This window comes from Chiloscyllium plagiosum, chromosome 18 (assembly GCF_004010195.1).
Source record: "Chiloscyllium plagiosum isolate BGI_BamShark_2017 chromosome 18, ASM401019v2, whole genome shotgun sequence".
Classification (NCBI taxonomy): Eukaryota; Metazoa; Chordata; class Chondrichthyes; order Orectolobiformes; family Hemiscylliidae; genus Chiloscyllium; species Chiloscyllium plagiosum.
Window position 1 is genome coordinate 18,340,330 of NC_057727.1, and position 13,103 is coordinate 18,353,432.

The 13,103-nt window shown below is 41.6% G+C and overlaps 1 protein-coding gene and 1 long non-coding RNA gene across 2 annotated transcripts in view; one reads left to right on the forward strand and one right to left on the reverse strand.

The window, feature by feature from the left end:
* Positions 1 to 4,394, forward strand: part of LOC122558903 (inter-alpha-trypsin inhibitor heavy chain H3-like) — a 59,973-nt gene extending 55,579 nt beyond the window's left edge. Inside the window, exons 20-22 of the mRNA XM_043707837.1 lie at positions 1,022 to 1,194; positions 2,800 to 2,911; positions 3,045 to 4,394. Coding sequence (XP_043563772.1) covers positions 1,022 to 1,194; positions 2,800 to 2,911; positions 3,045 to 3,177 — 418 coding nt within the window. The 3' untranslated portion in view covers positions 3,178 to 4,394. The remainder of the gene's footprint in view (positions 1 to 1,021; positions 1,195 to 2,799; positions 2,912 to 3,044) is intronic.
* The window catches only part of LOC122558908, a 30,841-nt gene that overhangs the window by 757 nt on the left and 16,981 nt on the right, over positions 1 to 13,103 (reverse strand). The window contains exon 2 of the long non-coding RNA XR_006314268.1: positions 2,076 to 2,277. This is a non-coding gene — a long non-coding RNA (uncharacterized LOC122558908). The remainder of the gene's footprint in view (positions 1 to 2,075; positions 2,278 to 13,103) is intronic.

Below are 13,103 nucleotides of genomic sequence, written 5' to 3' on the forward strand. Positions count from 1 at the left end.
TTCCTTTTCACTAGCATGTGGCGGTCACTCAGCCAGAGTAGCACTTCAGCAACTGGCTATACACGCTAAGGAGGAATATCCAATGCAGATGTATCTCCCATTATCCATATCCACCAAACTCTCTAAAAACCTTGACTAAACTCATATATGGCCAATGAAACATAAGGTTGAGCCTTTTAGATCTCTAACTTGAGTGCAGTCGATACGGTGTTCTCATTGGCTTGCCAGTATATACACTTGCACAGTAAAATTTATGTAATAAAAACTGAGAAGCTACTTCCCATTGCAGATAAATTCCCATTGTGTTAAATTGATTATATCACAAGTTTAAAATTTCACCGACAATAACATCAAGTTATCCAAAACTGGAGAGAAAGAACAGCAGCACACATATTTTTAAGTTCATAGGGCAGCATGGTGGCTCAATGGTTAGTACTGCTGCCTCACAGGGATCTGGGTTTGATTCCAGCTTTGGTAGTTTGCATATTCTCCCTGTGTCTGTGTGGGTTTCCTCTGGGTGCTCCGGTTTCCATTCATAGTCCAAAGATGTGCATGTTAGGTAGATTGGCTATACTAAATTGCCCATAGTGTGCAGGATTGTGTAGGGTGGTTTAGCCTTGGTAAATGCAGGGTGTGGGTGGGATGCTTTTTGAAGAGTCAGTATGGACTTGATGGGCTGAATGGTCTATTTCCACACTGTAGGAATTCTATGATTGTTAGGATGTGAGTGACATGAGCTACACCAGCATTTGTTGTCCTTGAGGAGGTGATGGTGAGCTGCAATTAGGGATGGGCAATAAATGCTGGCCCTGCCAGTGATGCCACATTCCATAAATGAATTTTTAAAAAATGAGTGCTGCTTTTCTCTCTGTTCAGCACGGGAATATTTAATCTAAAACAACAGCTGCAAAACTGCTTGAGATAATATACCCTGTAGTCATTCACTTTACTTATGCTTTTATGAAGAACTGAAACAATTTTGGATCAATTATATTTGAACACAAAAATTATCTCTATCCAGCTGTGCAGTATCCATCAGGAAAGAGAAAGATCTTACAATAACAATGGGGGATGGTGCAACATTTGTTATTGTGCTGCATCGCGTCTGGAAAAACCACCCTCTGCACAGAGACTTCCTGGGATTTTATACAATTGATAGCCACAGGCTTTCAAATATGACTCATGGATTACTTGGTATGCAGCACATTCACTTTATCACCTATACTGTCAAGAGAGAACTTTACATAGCATCTCAGGATGCCTAATGCACTTGATACCCAATTTTAATGTGTATTCAATGTTGCAATGCAGGGGGAATGTGGTAGCAATGAGCATGCAGTAACATTCCACAAATAAAAATTACATTGATTAATGTTATATTGATGTCATAGAGGACACTGCGAGGTCTCACCCTGTTTTTCTTTGGATAGCTCCAGCTAATAAATGAAAACAAAATAACATTCATACCACACAAATGCCAGGAAACAATTATTACCAACAAGACAGAATCTAGCCAACAAGAAAATTTAGGGTGGCACAGTGGCTCACAGTGCTGCCTCACAGCACCAGGGACCCTGGTTCAATTCCAGCCTCGGGCAACGTCTGTGTGGAGTTTGCATGTTCTCCCTGTGTCTACATAGGTTTCCTCCCACAATCCAAAGATGTGCAGGTTAGGTGTCTTGGCCATATAAAACTGCCCATAGTGTTCAGGGATGTGCAGGCGAGGTGCATTAATCAGGGGTAATGTAGAGTAATAGGATAGGGGAATAGATCTGGGTGGATTACTCTTCGGAGGGTCAGTGTGGCCTTGTTGGACTGAAGGGCCTATTTCCACTCTGTAGGGATTTTCTTCTATACCCATCCCTCTTTGACATTCAATGTCATTATTGTTGGTGAATTTCCCCATTACAGCATCCTAGGGATTACCAATGACCAGAATCTGAGCAGAACTAGCCATATAAATAGAGGCTACAGGAACAAATTCTGAGGTGAGTAAGTCACCACCTGAATTGCCAAAGCCTGACTACAACCCACATGACACGAGTTAGGAGTGTGATGAAATATATCACTCTTACCTGGATGAGGGCAGATCTAACAACACCCAAGAAACTTGATGCCATCAAAGACATGGTAGCCTCCTTGTTCAGTACTTCATCCACAACTTTAAGCATTCACTTGCTCCACCAATGATTCTCAGTTGTCCCACAGAAAAGATGTACTGATGTAATACGACAAGGTGCAATTAATAGTACCTTCTATTCCAAAGATCTCTGCTACCTGGGTAGGCAAGAGCAATACAGGATCATCACCATCTGCAAAATCTGAACCATACCACCCCTGACCTGGGGCTATATCACTCTTCTTTCATGGATGCTCAGTTAAAATCTTGGATCTCTCTTTCTAATAGCACAGCGTACCTGTAGCACAAAAACTGTAGTGGTTCAAGAAAAATGCTTTGTCAGCAATGCTCACAATTCTGAACAAACAGAAACCATCTTTTAGATCCTCTCAGGCAGCATATTTCATATTTCATCTAAGATACTTCAACTTTGTCAATGTAGCACGGTCTCAGTACTGTGCTGAATGTCAGTCTATATCACATGCTCAAAACTCAGGATTGGGGCTTAAACCTTTGACTTTATTATTCAGAGATTAGTGGCTATCATTGAACAAAGATTTATACCAGTTGTAGCCAAGTTTCAATTTTTGAGTGGGATATTTTATATTTCTTATTATGCACTGATGGATTTGTGAAAATCTAATCTTTGCCAGTACTGATTTTATTTAATGTTTGCACAGGTCAATTTTACCATGATGTTCCTTATAAGGTGTATAACATTCATCCTGGATCAGACCCAGAAAAACCAGAAGCCACAATGGTTGTAAAGGGTCATAATCTGATAGTAACAAGGTAGAAGTTTAAGTTGTGGTTTATACTTATATACTAAGAATATATTAGAATTTATTTATATATTAGAATTTATTTAGAATGATATTTTGGAAATTGTAATCATTTTATAATTTTGTCTTTTTTTTTTTTACAGAGGATGGCAGAAAGATTATCGACTTAATTCAAAGTGGGGTGCCAATATCACATGCTGGTTTGTTCACAACAATGGGAAAGGATTTATTGATGGGACATACACTGACTATGTTGTTTCCTCCTTATTTGACTAAACATTCCATACAGCTGACCAATTTAGTAAAAAGCGACAGTGAAAAATTATACTTTTTCATAGATCATATCAAGATATTGCAAAGCGTTTTGCAAAATAAATTAAGCTTGAAGTGTGATGACTAATTTTATGTAAAAAAGAAGTCACTGCTTTTCAAATGATACCACATGATCATAACAGCCACCTGAATGGACAAATGTGACAGATGTACATACCCAACATAGGAAAATGCTCAGCTGAAAAAAAAATCAAATCCCATCATGCAATTAATCAATTCCTCGCTACATGGGGTTATGTTGTTTCCAGAGTCCATGTAGTCACTTGTGAGAGATAAGTGAATTGATAACAACCTTGGACAATAACAGAAAAAATTAATCTGGACGATTCTTCTCTGAACAAATTTTCCCAACCTAATTAACTGAAATAATTTGTCATTGAAGCCACAATCTTGTTCTATCATTATTTTACAATGCTCAATCAAATAACCTTGGAGTTCTTATCTTCACGAGAGTTTTGTTCAAGGAAAAAAATAACATACTTCAATTATAATGAATATTCCCATGGATGCAGCACTGTTCCCTAAATAACTTTAGATATAGCTTCACAACATTGAATGAAGAATTTGAACTATATCACCAAGGTGTTTATCTTTTAGCAGTGGATTCCGTTTACTATTATGCAATGTTTATGCTCAATATCAGAAGAGTTTAGCTTCAGTACTTTGATTGAAATTCAGTCCAGTACAATTGTCAACAGTTTTCATTGAAACAGCAGTTTACAAACCAAAGGTTATAATGTTCACAAACAATAGTCACAAATTTATACAATGATTATACTGTTCACTTGCAAGTCTAGCAAAAATGAACCCATTGCAAAGTAATTAAAACATCTCAAAACCTTTATCTTTTATTATGACCTACCAATTTAAAAAAAAATCATGTCATTTTTATAAGAGCCACACAATTATCTTCTTGTTTCATCCATCTTTATAGCATCTCTGAATGACATTCAGAATTTCACTGGCCCAAGGCATTTCATGAGATATGAAGTCATGACTAGTTGGTGGGGCAGAATCCATGAAAGATTCTATTAATTCTTTTTTTTAGCTTAGAATCAATCTAAACATTATGGCACAGACAGCAGCAGACAGGGGGCTAACACCTTCAATACATTGTTTGGGCGGACACCAATTGTTAAAGTTAACCTGAGAATGTAACTTTTAAAAAAATCTTTGTGATTTGCATATGAAAGAAGTGAAACTACCATGGTCATTCTTACAGATGAGAGACTTAACAGACAATCACGGTATTTTTCGCCGTATAATTTCAGTTACATCACACTGTAAACTTTTGCTATAAACTCTGTGTCTTACAATTGTGTACTCCACAACCACCTGATGAAGGTGCAGTGCTCCGAAAGCAAGTGCTTCCAATTAAACCTGTTGGACTATAACCTGGTTTTGTGTGATTTTTAACTATGACTATTTGGAACTGCTTGAGATATACAATCTTTTCAGGAAGTGGAGAATAGAAATTTCCTTCCTCAGAATTTGAATTGGATTCATCTGAGATCCCATAGATTGAAAAGCAATGTCACTGCGCATCTGAACTGTCTCTCTTTCTCCTGCATTATTTTCCTGTAATTCATTTCTTTGCATTCTCTTACTTGCTCAAACTCACCTCATTTAATCTTTGTTTTTGTTATCCTATTATTTGTTTTGCTCTTGGTAGGAGAAGAGTTCTTTTAGATGGCAGAGTAATATCAGCTCCTTACTCCGCAGAACAGTTCTTTGTGAAATCCTAATGGCTTTATAAAACCCTCCAAACACACCGCACCCCCCCCCCCCCCCCCCCCACCCCACTTACCATTTAATATTGAATTAACTCCAAACCTAAAGAGTGGAAGCGGTTAAAATTGACCAGTTGACCTTCTATATTATCTCATTATTTTCAATTTTAATTTGCTTTTCTAAGCTTGTGGTAGCTTTAGGTTTTTGGGAAGAAAATCATGCTGAGAGGGTTGGAAAAATTGTTGGAAAAACCCCACTGGTTCACTGATGTCCTTTACGGAAGGAAACTGCCATCCTTACCTGGTTTGGCCTACATGCAACTTCAGATGAACAGCAATGTGGTTGATTCATAACTGCCCTCTAAGCAATTAGGGATGGGCAATAAATACTAGCCTAGCCACTAATGCCCTCATCCTGTGAATGAATAAAAAAATGGAAATACGCTTTGTAAATGGAAAATGACTGCAACCACACCCTGTGTGGATGGAGTAGATGTTTACTTCTAAGCATACAGGCTCTACTTGTGAGAGATGTGAAGCTCATTATGGGACAACTGCATTTATCAGGGACATACACTGTACAAGTTGAAGATGTCAGTAATCATAGTGCCCTGCATGTGAAATGCAAGTGGTGTCCAACTCTGTGGGATACCAATGCTGGTCACAAGTAAACTGGACCATGTCAATGGTCATAGTCATCTCTATGAAGCAGAAGTAATCTCAACAAACCTTAAAAAGCACCTGTGGGCCACAATTCATGAAGATAATTCAAGATTTTATCAGCTGCACAAGGAAACAGAACTGATTTTCTTTTATTTCCTTTTCTTTTACCTTGAATTTAAGAATTCACCAGCAGGCTCTTATATACAATGTTGCCTTTCTTAGATAATGTCGGGGTAGGGTGATAAAGTATCAGTAATCATACAATCCTTCCAATCTTACAGTTTCCTTCCGTAAAGGACATCAGTGAACCAGTGGGGCTTTTCCAACAATTTTTACCACCCTCTCAGCATGATTTTCTTCCCACAAACTTAAAGCTACCACAAGCTTAGAAAATCAAATTAAAATTGAAAATAATGAGATAATATATAGAAGGTCAACTGGTCTACTTTAACTGGCTTGTGCTGCAAGTACGGAGTAAGGTCCCTATGTCAAAGGTCCTTGCAAAGGAATTTCATTCTTAGATTAGATTACTTACAGTGTGGAAACAGGCCCTTCGGCCCAACAAGTCCACACCGACCAGTGGAAGCACAACCCACCCAGACCCATTCCCCTTTTCACCTAACACTACGGGCAATTTAGCATGGCCAATTCACCTAACCTGCACATTTTTGGACTGTGGGAGGAAACCGGAGCACCTGGAGGAAACCCATGCAGACTCGGGGAGAACGTGCAAACTCCACACAGACAGTCGCCTGTTCCACCATGCCGCCCGACATTCCCTCTTTCTTGGAGTCCTCTATGTCCCACATTATAGAGGAGTATCTAAACCATCAAGGACCAGATGCCTACAAGGGTGGTTACAGGAAGACAAGGGCATCCCTCTACAACTATGACACCATTGCGCAACCTCTGACTGAGGCTGAGTGTAGATACAATGCAGCCCATTCCTCCACCAGGGCAATGGTGCAGCAGATGATAGGCACACTGAAGATGGGGTTCTGATGCTTTGATAGGTCTGGGTGCCTTGCAATACACTCCAAACAGAGTGTGCTGCATTATCCTCGTATGCTGTGCTCTGCACATCTGAACAAGGGAAAGAAGGGATGTGATGGACTCTGAATAGATGGGTGAGCAGCAACAGTCTTCCAAGTAGGAAAATGTGGAATTGAGCAGGAAAACATCACCTTCACCATAATATAGTGAAGGTCATGACTGCAACAAGACAGGCAAAACTTAATTGACACCCACTTCAAATAGTCGAGAGCTTGGTGTATTGATCCATCATTGATCTCATGGCCGGTATATATACCCCCCCTACTGTTATGATCAAACCAGGGGATCAACCCTGGTTCATTGCAATACTAGGAGCAGCAGCATGCATATTTAAAAATGAGTTGTCAACCTGGTAAAATTACAACACAGAACTACGCCCACATCAAACAGCAATGATAAACAGGCTTAGGCAATTTCACAATACTGTAAATGGGTTGAATCTGGGCTCTGCAATCCTGCCACATTCGTCATGGATGGTGTGGACAGTTGAACAAATCACTAGAGGACAAGATTCCACAAACAGCCCCATTCTCAACAATGGAGGTGCTCAGCACATCAGTACAAAAGATCAGGGTGAAACATTTTCAATTATCTTCAGCCAGAATTGCCAAGTGGACGAACCCCAGCATCGCAGACACCAGCTTTTGGTCAACTCAATTTAATCTAAGTGTTATCAAAAACTACCTGAAGGCAGTGGTATGGGCTCTGACAACATTCTGGTGATAGTACAGAACACTCATTCTCCAGAACTAGCTGGGCCTCTAGCCAAACTGATCCAGTACAATGACAGTACTGACAACTATAGACAGTGTGAAAGATTCCCAAGTGTGACCTGTACAAATAAACATACTGAGTAATTAAAACTCATCAGTCTATTCTCATACATCAGCAAAGTGATGGAAGTTATTGCCTACTGTGTACTAAGCATCACTTAATGACTCAACAATAACCTGTTACTGATGCTTAGTTGGAATTTCACCAAGCTCACTCATATTGACCTCATTATAGCTTTGATTCAAATATGGACTCATGGACTCAAGTGGAAGGGTTGGTGACTGTCTTTGACATCAAAAACATCTTTTGATTGAGTGTGACATCAAGGAGCCTGAGAAAAATGGGTTACTGAAGATGTCACTTGAGGGATGGTGTTGGAGGGAGGGGTTCAGATTTGTGGGACATTGGGACCGGTCCTGGGGAAGGTGGGACTTTTACAAATTGGACAGTCTACACCTGAACCAGACTGAAACTAATATCCTTGGGGGAGCTTTTGCTACTGCTGCTGGGAAGGTTTCAAATTAATGTGACAAGGGGCTGGGAACCAGAAGAGAAGACTACTAGACAGTGAAGTGGAAACTGGAGACTGTAAGAATCATAAAGTTAGCATTACCAAGAGGAAGAGTAGGCTGAGAGCAGATGAACTGGCGGCCTGAAGTGCATATACTTTAATGCAAGGAGTATAATGAGTAAGGCAGATGAACTTAGAGCTTGGATTGGTGCCTGGGAGTATGATGTTATTGCGATCACAGAGACTTGGTTAAAAGAAGAGCATGATTGGCAACTAAATGTTCCAGGATACAGATGCTTTAGACACTACAGGGAGGGAAGTAAAAGGGGAGGAGGAGTTGCATTGCTGGTCAGGGATGCTTTCACGGTTGTGCTAAAGGAGGACATTATAGATGGCTGGAGCAGTGAGGCATCAGTGAGGAGCTGAGAAATAAGAAGGGTGCAGTCACATTGGTTACATTGCTGTATTACAGGCCTCCCAACAGTGAGCGTGAGGTAGAAGAACAAATAGGTAAACAGATTATGGAAAGATGTAGAGGCAACAGGGTGGTGGTCATACAGTCATAGAGATGTACAGCATGGAAACAGACCCTTCGGTCCAACCTGTCCATGCTGACCAGATATCCCAACCCAATCTAGTCCCACCTGCCAGCACCCGGCTCATATCCCTCCAAACCCTTCCTATTCATGTACCCATCCAAATGCCTCTTAAATGTTGCAATTGTACCAGCCTCCACCACTTCCTCTGGCAGCTCATTCCATACACATACCACCCTCTGTGAGAAAAAGTTGCCCCTTAGATCTCTTTTATATCTTTCCCCTCTCACCCTAAACCTATGCCCTCTAGTTCTGGACTCCCTGACCACAGCGAAAATACTTTGTCTATTTATCCTATCCATGCCCTTCATAATTTTGTAAACCTCTATAAGGTCACCCCTCAGCCTCCGATGCTCCAGGGAAAACAGCCCCAGCCTGTTCAGCCTCTCCCTGTAGCTCAGATCCTCCAACCCTGGCAACATCCTTGTAAATCTTTTCTAAACCTTTTCAAGTTTGACAACATCTTTCTGATAGGAAGGAGACCAGAACTGCACGCAATATTCCAACAGTGACCTAACCAATGTCCTGTACAGCCGCACCATGACCTCCCAATCCCTGTACTCAATTCTCTGACCAATGAAGGAAAGTATACCAAACGCCTTCTTCACTATTCTACCTACCTGCGACTCCACTTTCAAGGAGCTATGAACCTGCACTCCAAGGTCTCTTTGTTCAGCAACACTCCCTAGGACCTTACCATTAAGTGTATAAGTCCTGCTAAGATTTGCTTTCCCAAAATGCAGCACCTCGCATTTATCTGAATTAAACTCCATCTGCCACTTCTCAGCCCATTGGCCCATCTGGTCCAGATCCTGTTGTAATCTGAGGTAACCCTCTTCACTGTCCACGACATCTCCAATTTTGGTGTCATCTGTAAACTTACTAACTGTACCTCTTATGCTCGCATTCAAATCATTAATGTAAATGACTAAAAGTAGAGGGCTCAGCACCAATCCTTGTGGCACTCCACTGGTCACGGGCCTCCAGTCTGAAAAACAATGATCCACCACCACCCTCTGTCTTCTACCTTTGAGTCAGTTCTGTATCCAAATGGCTAGTTCTCCCTGTATTCCATGAAATATAACCTTGCTAATCCGTCTCCAATTGGGAATCTTGTCGAACGCCTTACTGAAGTCCATATAGATCACATCTACTGCTCTGCCCTCATCAATCTTCTTTGTTACTTCTTTATAAAACTCAATCAAGTTTGTGAGACATGATTTCCCACGCACAAAGCCATGTTGACTATCCCGAATCAGACCTTGTCTTTCCAAATAAAAGTACATCCTGTCCTTCAGGATTCCCTCCAACAACTTGCCCACCACCGAGGTCAGGCTCACCAGTCTATAGTTCCCTGGCTTGTCTTTGCTGCCTTTCTTAAACAGTGGCACCATGTTTGCCAACCTCCAGTCTTCCAGCACCTCACCTGTGACTATCGATGGTGGTGATGGGAGATTTTATTTTTCCCAATATTGATTGGGATACACTTAGTGTCAGAGGTCTGGATGGGGCAGAATTTGAAAGGAGCATCCAGGAAAGTTATCTACAGCAGTATGTCAATAGTCCGACAAGGGAAGGGACCATATTGGACATGGTGTTGGGAAATGAGCCAGACCAGGTGGTATATGTTGCAGTGAGGGATTTCTTTGGGAATAGTGAGCACAATTCTGTAAGTTTTGGAATACTCGTAGACAAAGATGAGAGTGGTCCTCAGGGATGAGTATTAAACTGGGCCAAGGCCAATTATACCAAAATTAGGCATGAGCTGGAAAATGTGGATTGGCCACAGCTATTTGAAGGAAAGTCCACATTTGATATGTGAGAGGCTTTCAAAGATAGGTTGAAGATAGTGCAGGGTAGACATGTCCCTTTGAAAACAAGGGATAGGAAAGGTAAGATTCGTGAATTGTGGATGACAGGAGAAATCGTGCGACTAGCCAAGAGGAAAAGGGTAGGTCCAGGCAGCTAAGAACAGAACGGGCTTTGGAGGAATATCGGAAGAGTAGGACCATTCTTAAACAAGGAATCAAGCAGGCTAAAAGGGGTCATGAAATAGCTTTGGCGAGCAGAATTAGGGAGAATCCCAAGGCCTTTTATTCTTACATAAGAAGCAAGAGGGTAACCAGAGAAAGGGTTGGTCCACTGAAGAATAAGGAAGGAAGGTTGTGTGTTGAACCTGAGAAAATGGGTGAGATTCTCAATTATTACTTTGCATCAGTGTTCATTGAGGAACAGGAGGTGATGAATGCTGAGATTAGAGATAGAAGCTTGTTTACTCTGGATCATGTTGACATAAGGAGGGAAGATGTGTTGGGTAGGCGAAAGGATATTAAGGTGGACAAATCCCAAGAACCAGATAGGATCTATTCCAGGTTGCTGAGGGAGGCAAGAGAGGAAATAACTGGGGCCCTGACAGATATCTTTGTTGCATCCTTAAACGCAAGTGAGGTGCCAGAGGACTGGAGAGTTGCTCATATTGTCCCCTGTACAAGAAGGGTAGTAGGGATATTCCAGGTAATTACAGACATGTAAGCCTGACATCAGTGGTGGGAATGTTGCTGGAGAAGGTACTGAGGGATAAAATCTATTTATATTTGGAACCGAATGGGCTTATCAGTGATAGGCAACATGGTTTTGTGCGTTGTAGATTGTGCCTTACCAACTTAATAGAGTTCTTTGAGGAAGTGACCAAGTTGGTAGATGAAGGAATGGCTGTAGATGTCATATACATGGAGTTTAGTAAGGCGTTTGATAAGGTTCCCCATGGTAAACTAATTGAGAAAGTGAAGTCACATGGTGTACAGGATGTTCTAGCTAGGTAGATAAAGAATTGGTTAAGCAACAGGAGACAGAGTGTAGTAGTTGAAGGGAATTTCTTGAAATGGAGAAAGGTGACCAGTAGTGTTCCACAGGGATCAGTGCTGGGACCACTGTTGTTTGTAATATACATAAATGATCTGGAAAAGGGCATTGTTGGTCTGATCAGAAGGTTTGTAGATGACACCAAGATTGATGGAGTAGCAGAAAGCATAGGAGACTGCCCAAGAATACAGGAGAATATAGATAGACTGTAGAGTTGGGCAGAGAAGTGGCAGATGGAGTTTAATCCAGGCAAGTATTTTGGGAAGTCTAATTCTAAAGCAAATTATACTGTAAACGCAAGAGCCTTGGGAAACGTTGATGAGCAGAGAGATCTGGGAGTTCAGGTCCATTGTACCCTGAAGGTGGCTGCACAGGTGGATAGAGTGGTCAAGAAGGCATATGGTATGCTTGCCTTCATTGGACGGGGTATTGAGTATAAGAGCTGGCAGGTCATGTTAAAATTGTTCAAGACTTTGGTTTGGCCGCATTTCGAATACGGTGTATAGTTCTGGTCACCACATTACCAAAAGGATGTGGATGCTTTGGAGAGGGTGCAGAGAAGGTTTATGAGGATGTTGCCTGGTATGGAAGGTGCTAGCTATGAAGAGAGGTTGAGTAGGTTAGGATTATTTTCATTAGAAAGGAAGAGATTGGGGGGGACCTGATTGAGGTCTACAAAATCATGAAGGATATAGACAGAGTAGGAGAAAGTGAGGACTGCAAATGCTGGAGATCAGAGCTGAAAATGTGTTGCTGGAAAAGCGCAGCAGGTCAGGCAGCATCCAGGAGCAGGAGAATCGACGTTTCAGGCATGACCCCTTCTTCAGGATTCCTGATTCCTGAAGAAGGGCTCATGCCCGAAACGTCGATTCTCCTGCTCCTTTGATGCTGCCTGACCTGCTGCGCTATAGACAGAGTAGATAGAGATAAGCTTTTTCCCAGGGTGAGGGATTTAATAACGAGAGGTCACGCATTCAAGGAGAGAGGTGAAAGATTTAAGGGGGATATGTGCGGCAAGTACTTTACACAGATGGTGGTAGGTGCCTAGAATGCGTTGCCAGCAGAGGTAGTAGAGGCAAGCATGGTAGATTCATTTAAGGTGCGTCTAGACAGATGCATGAGTAGGTGGCAGCAGAAGGATACAGATGCTTAGGAATTGGGTGATAGATTTAGACAGTGGATTTGGATCGGCTCAGGCTTGGAGGGCCGAAAGACCTGTTCCTGGGTTATAAATTTTCTTTGTTTTTTGTTCTTAAATGCTGTAATTGTACGAGCCTTCACCACTTCTCTGGCAGCTCATTCCATACATGCACCACCCTCTGTGTGAAAAGGTTGCGCCTTAGGTCCCTTTTAAATTTTTCCCCTCTCACCCGAAATCTATGCAGTCTAGTTCTTGACTACCCCCCCCCAGGGAATAGACCTTGTCTACTTACCCTTTCCATGTCCTTCATGATTTTATAAACCTCTAGAAGGTCACCCCTCGGCCTCCAACGCTCCAGGAAAAACAGCCCCAGTCTATTCAGCCTCTCCCTGTAGGTCAAATCCTCCAAACCTGGCAACATCCTTAAAAATCTTTTCTGAACCTTTTCAAAGTTTCACAATATCCTTCCAATAGGAGGGAGACCAGAATTGCAGACAATATTCCAAAATGGCCTAACCAATGTCCTGTACAGCTGCAAC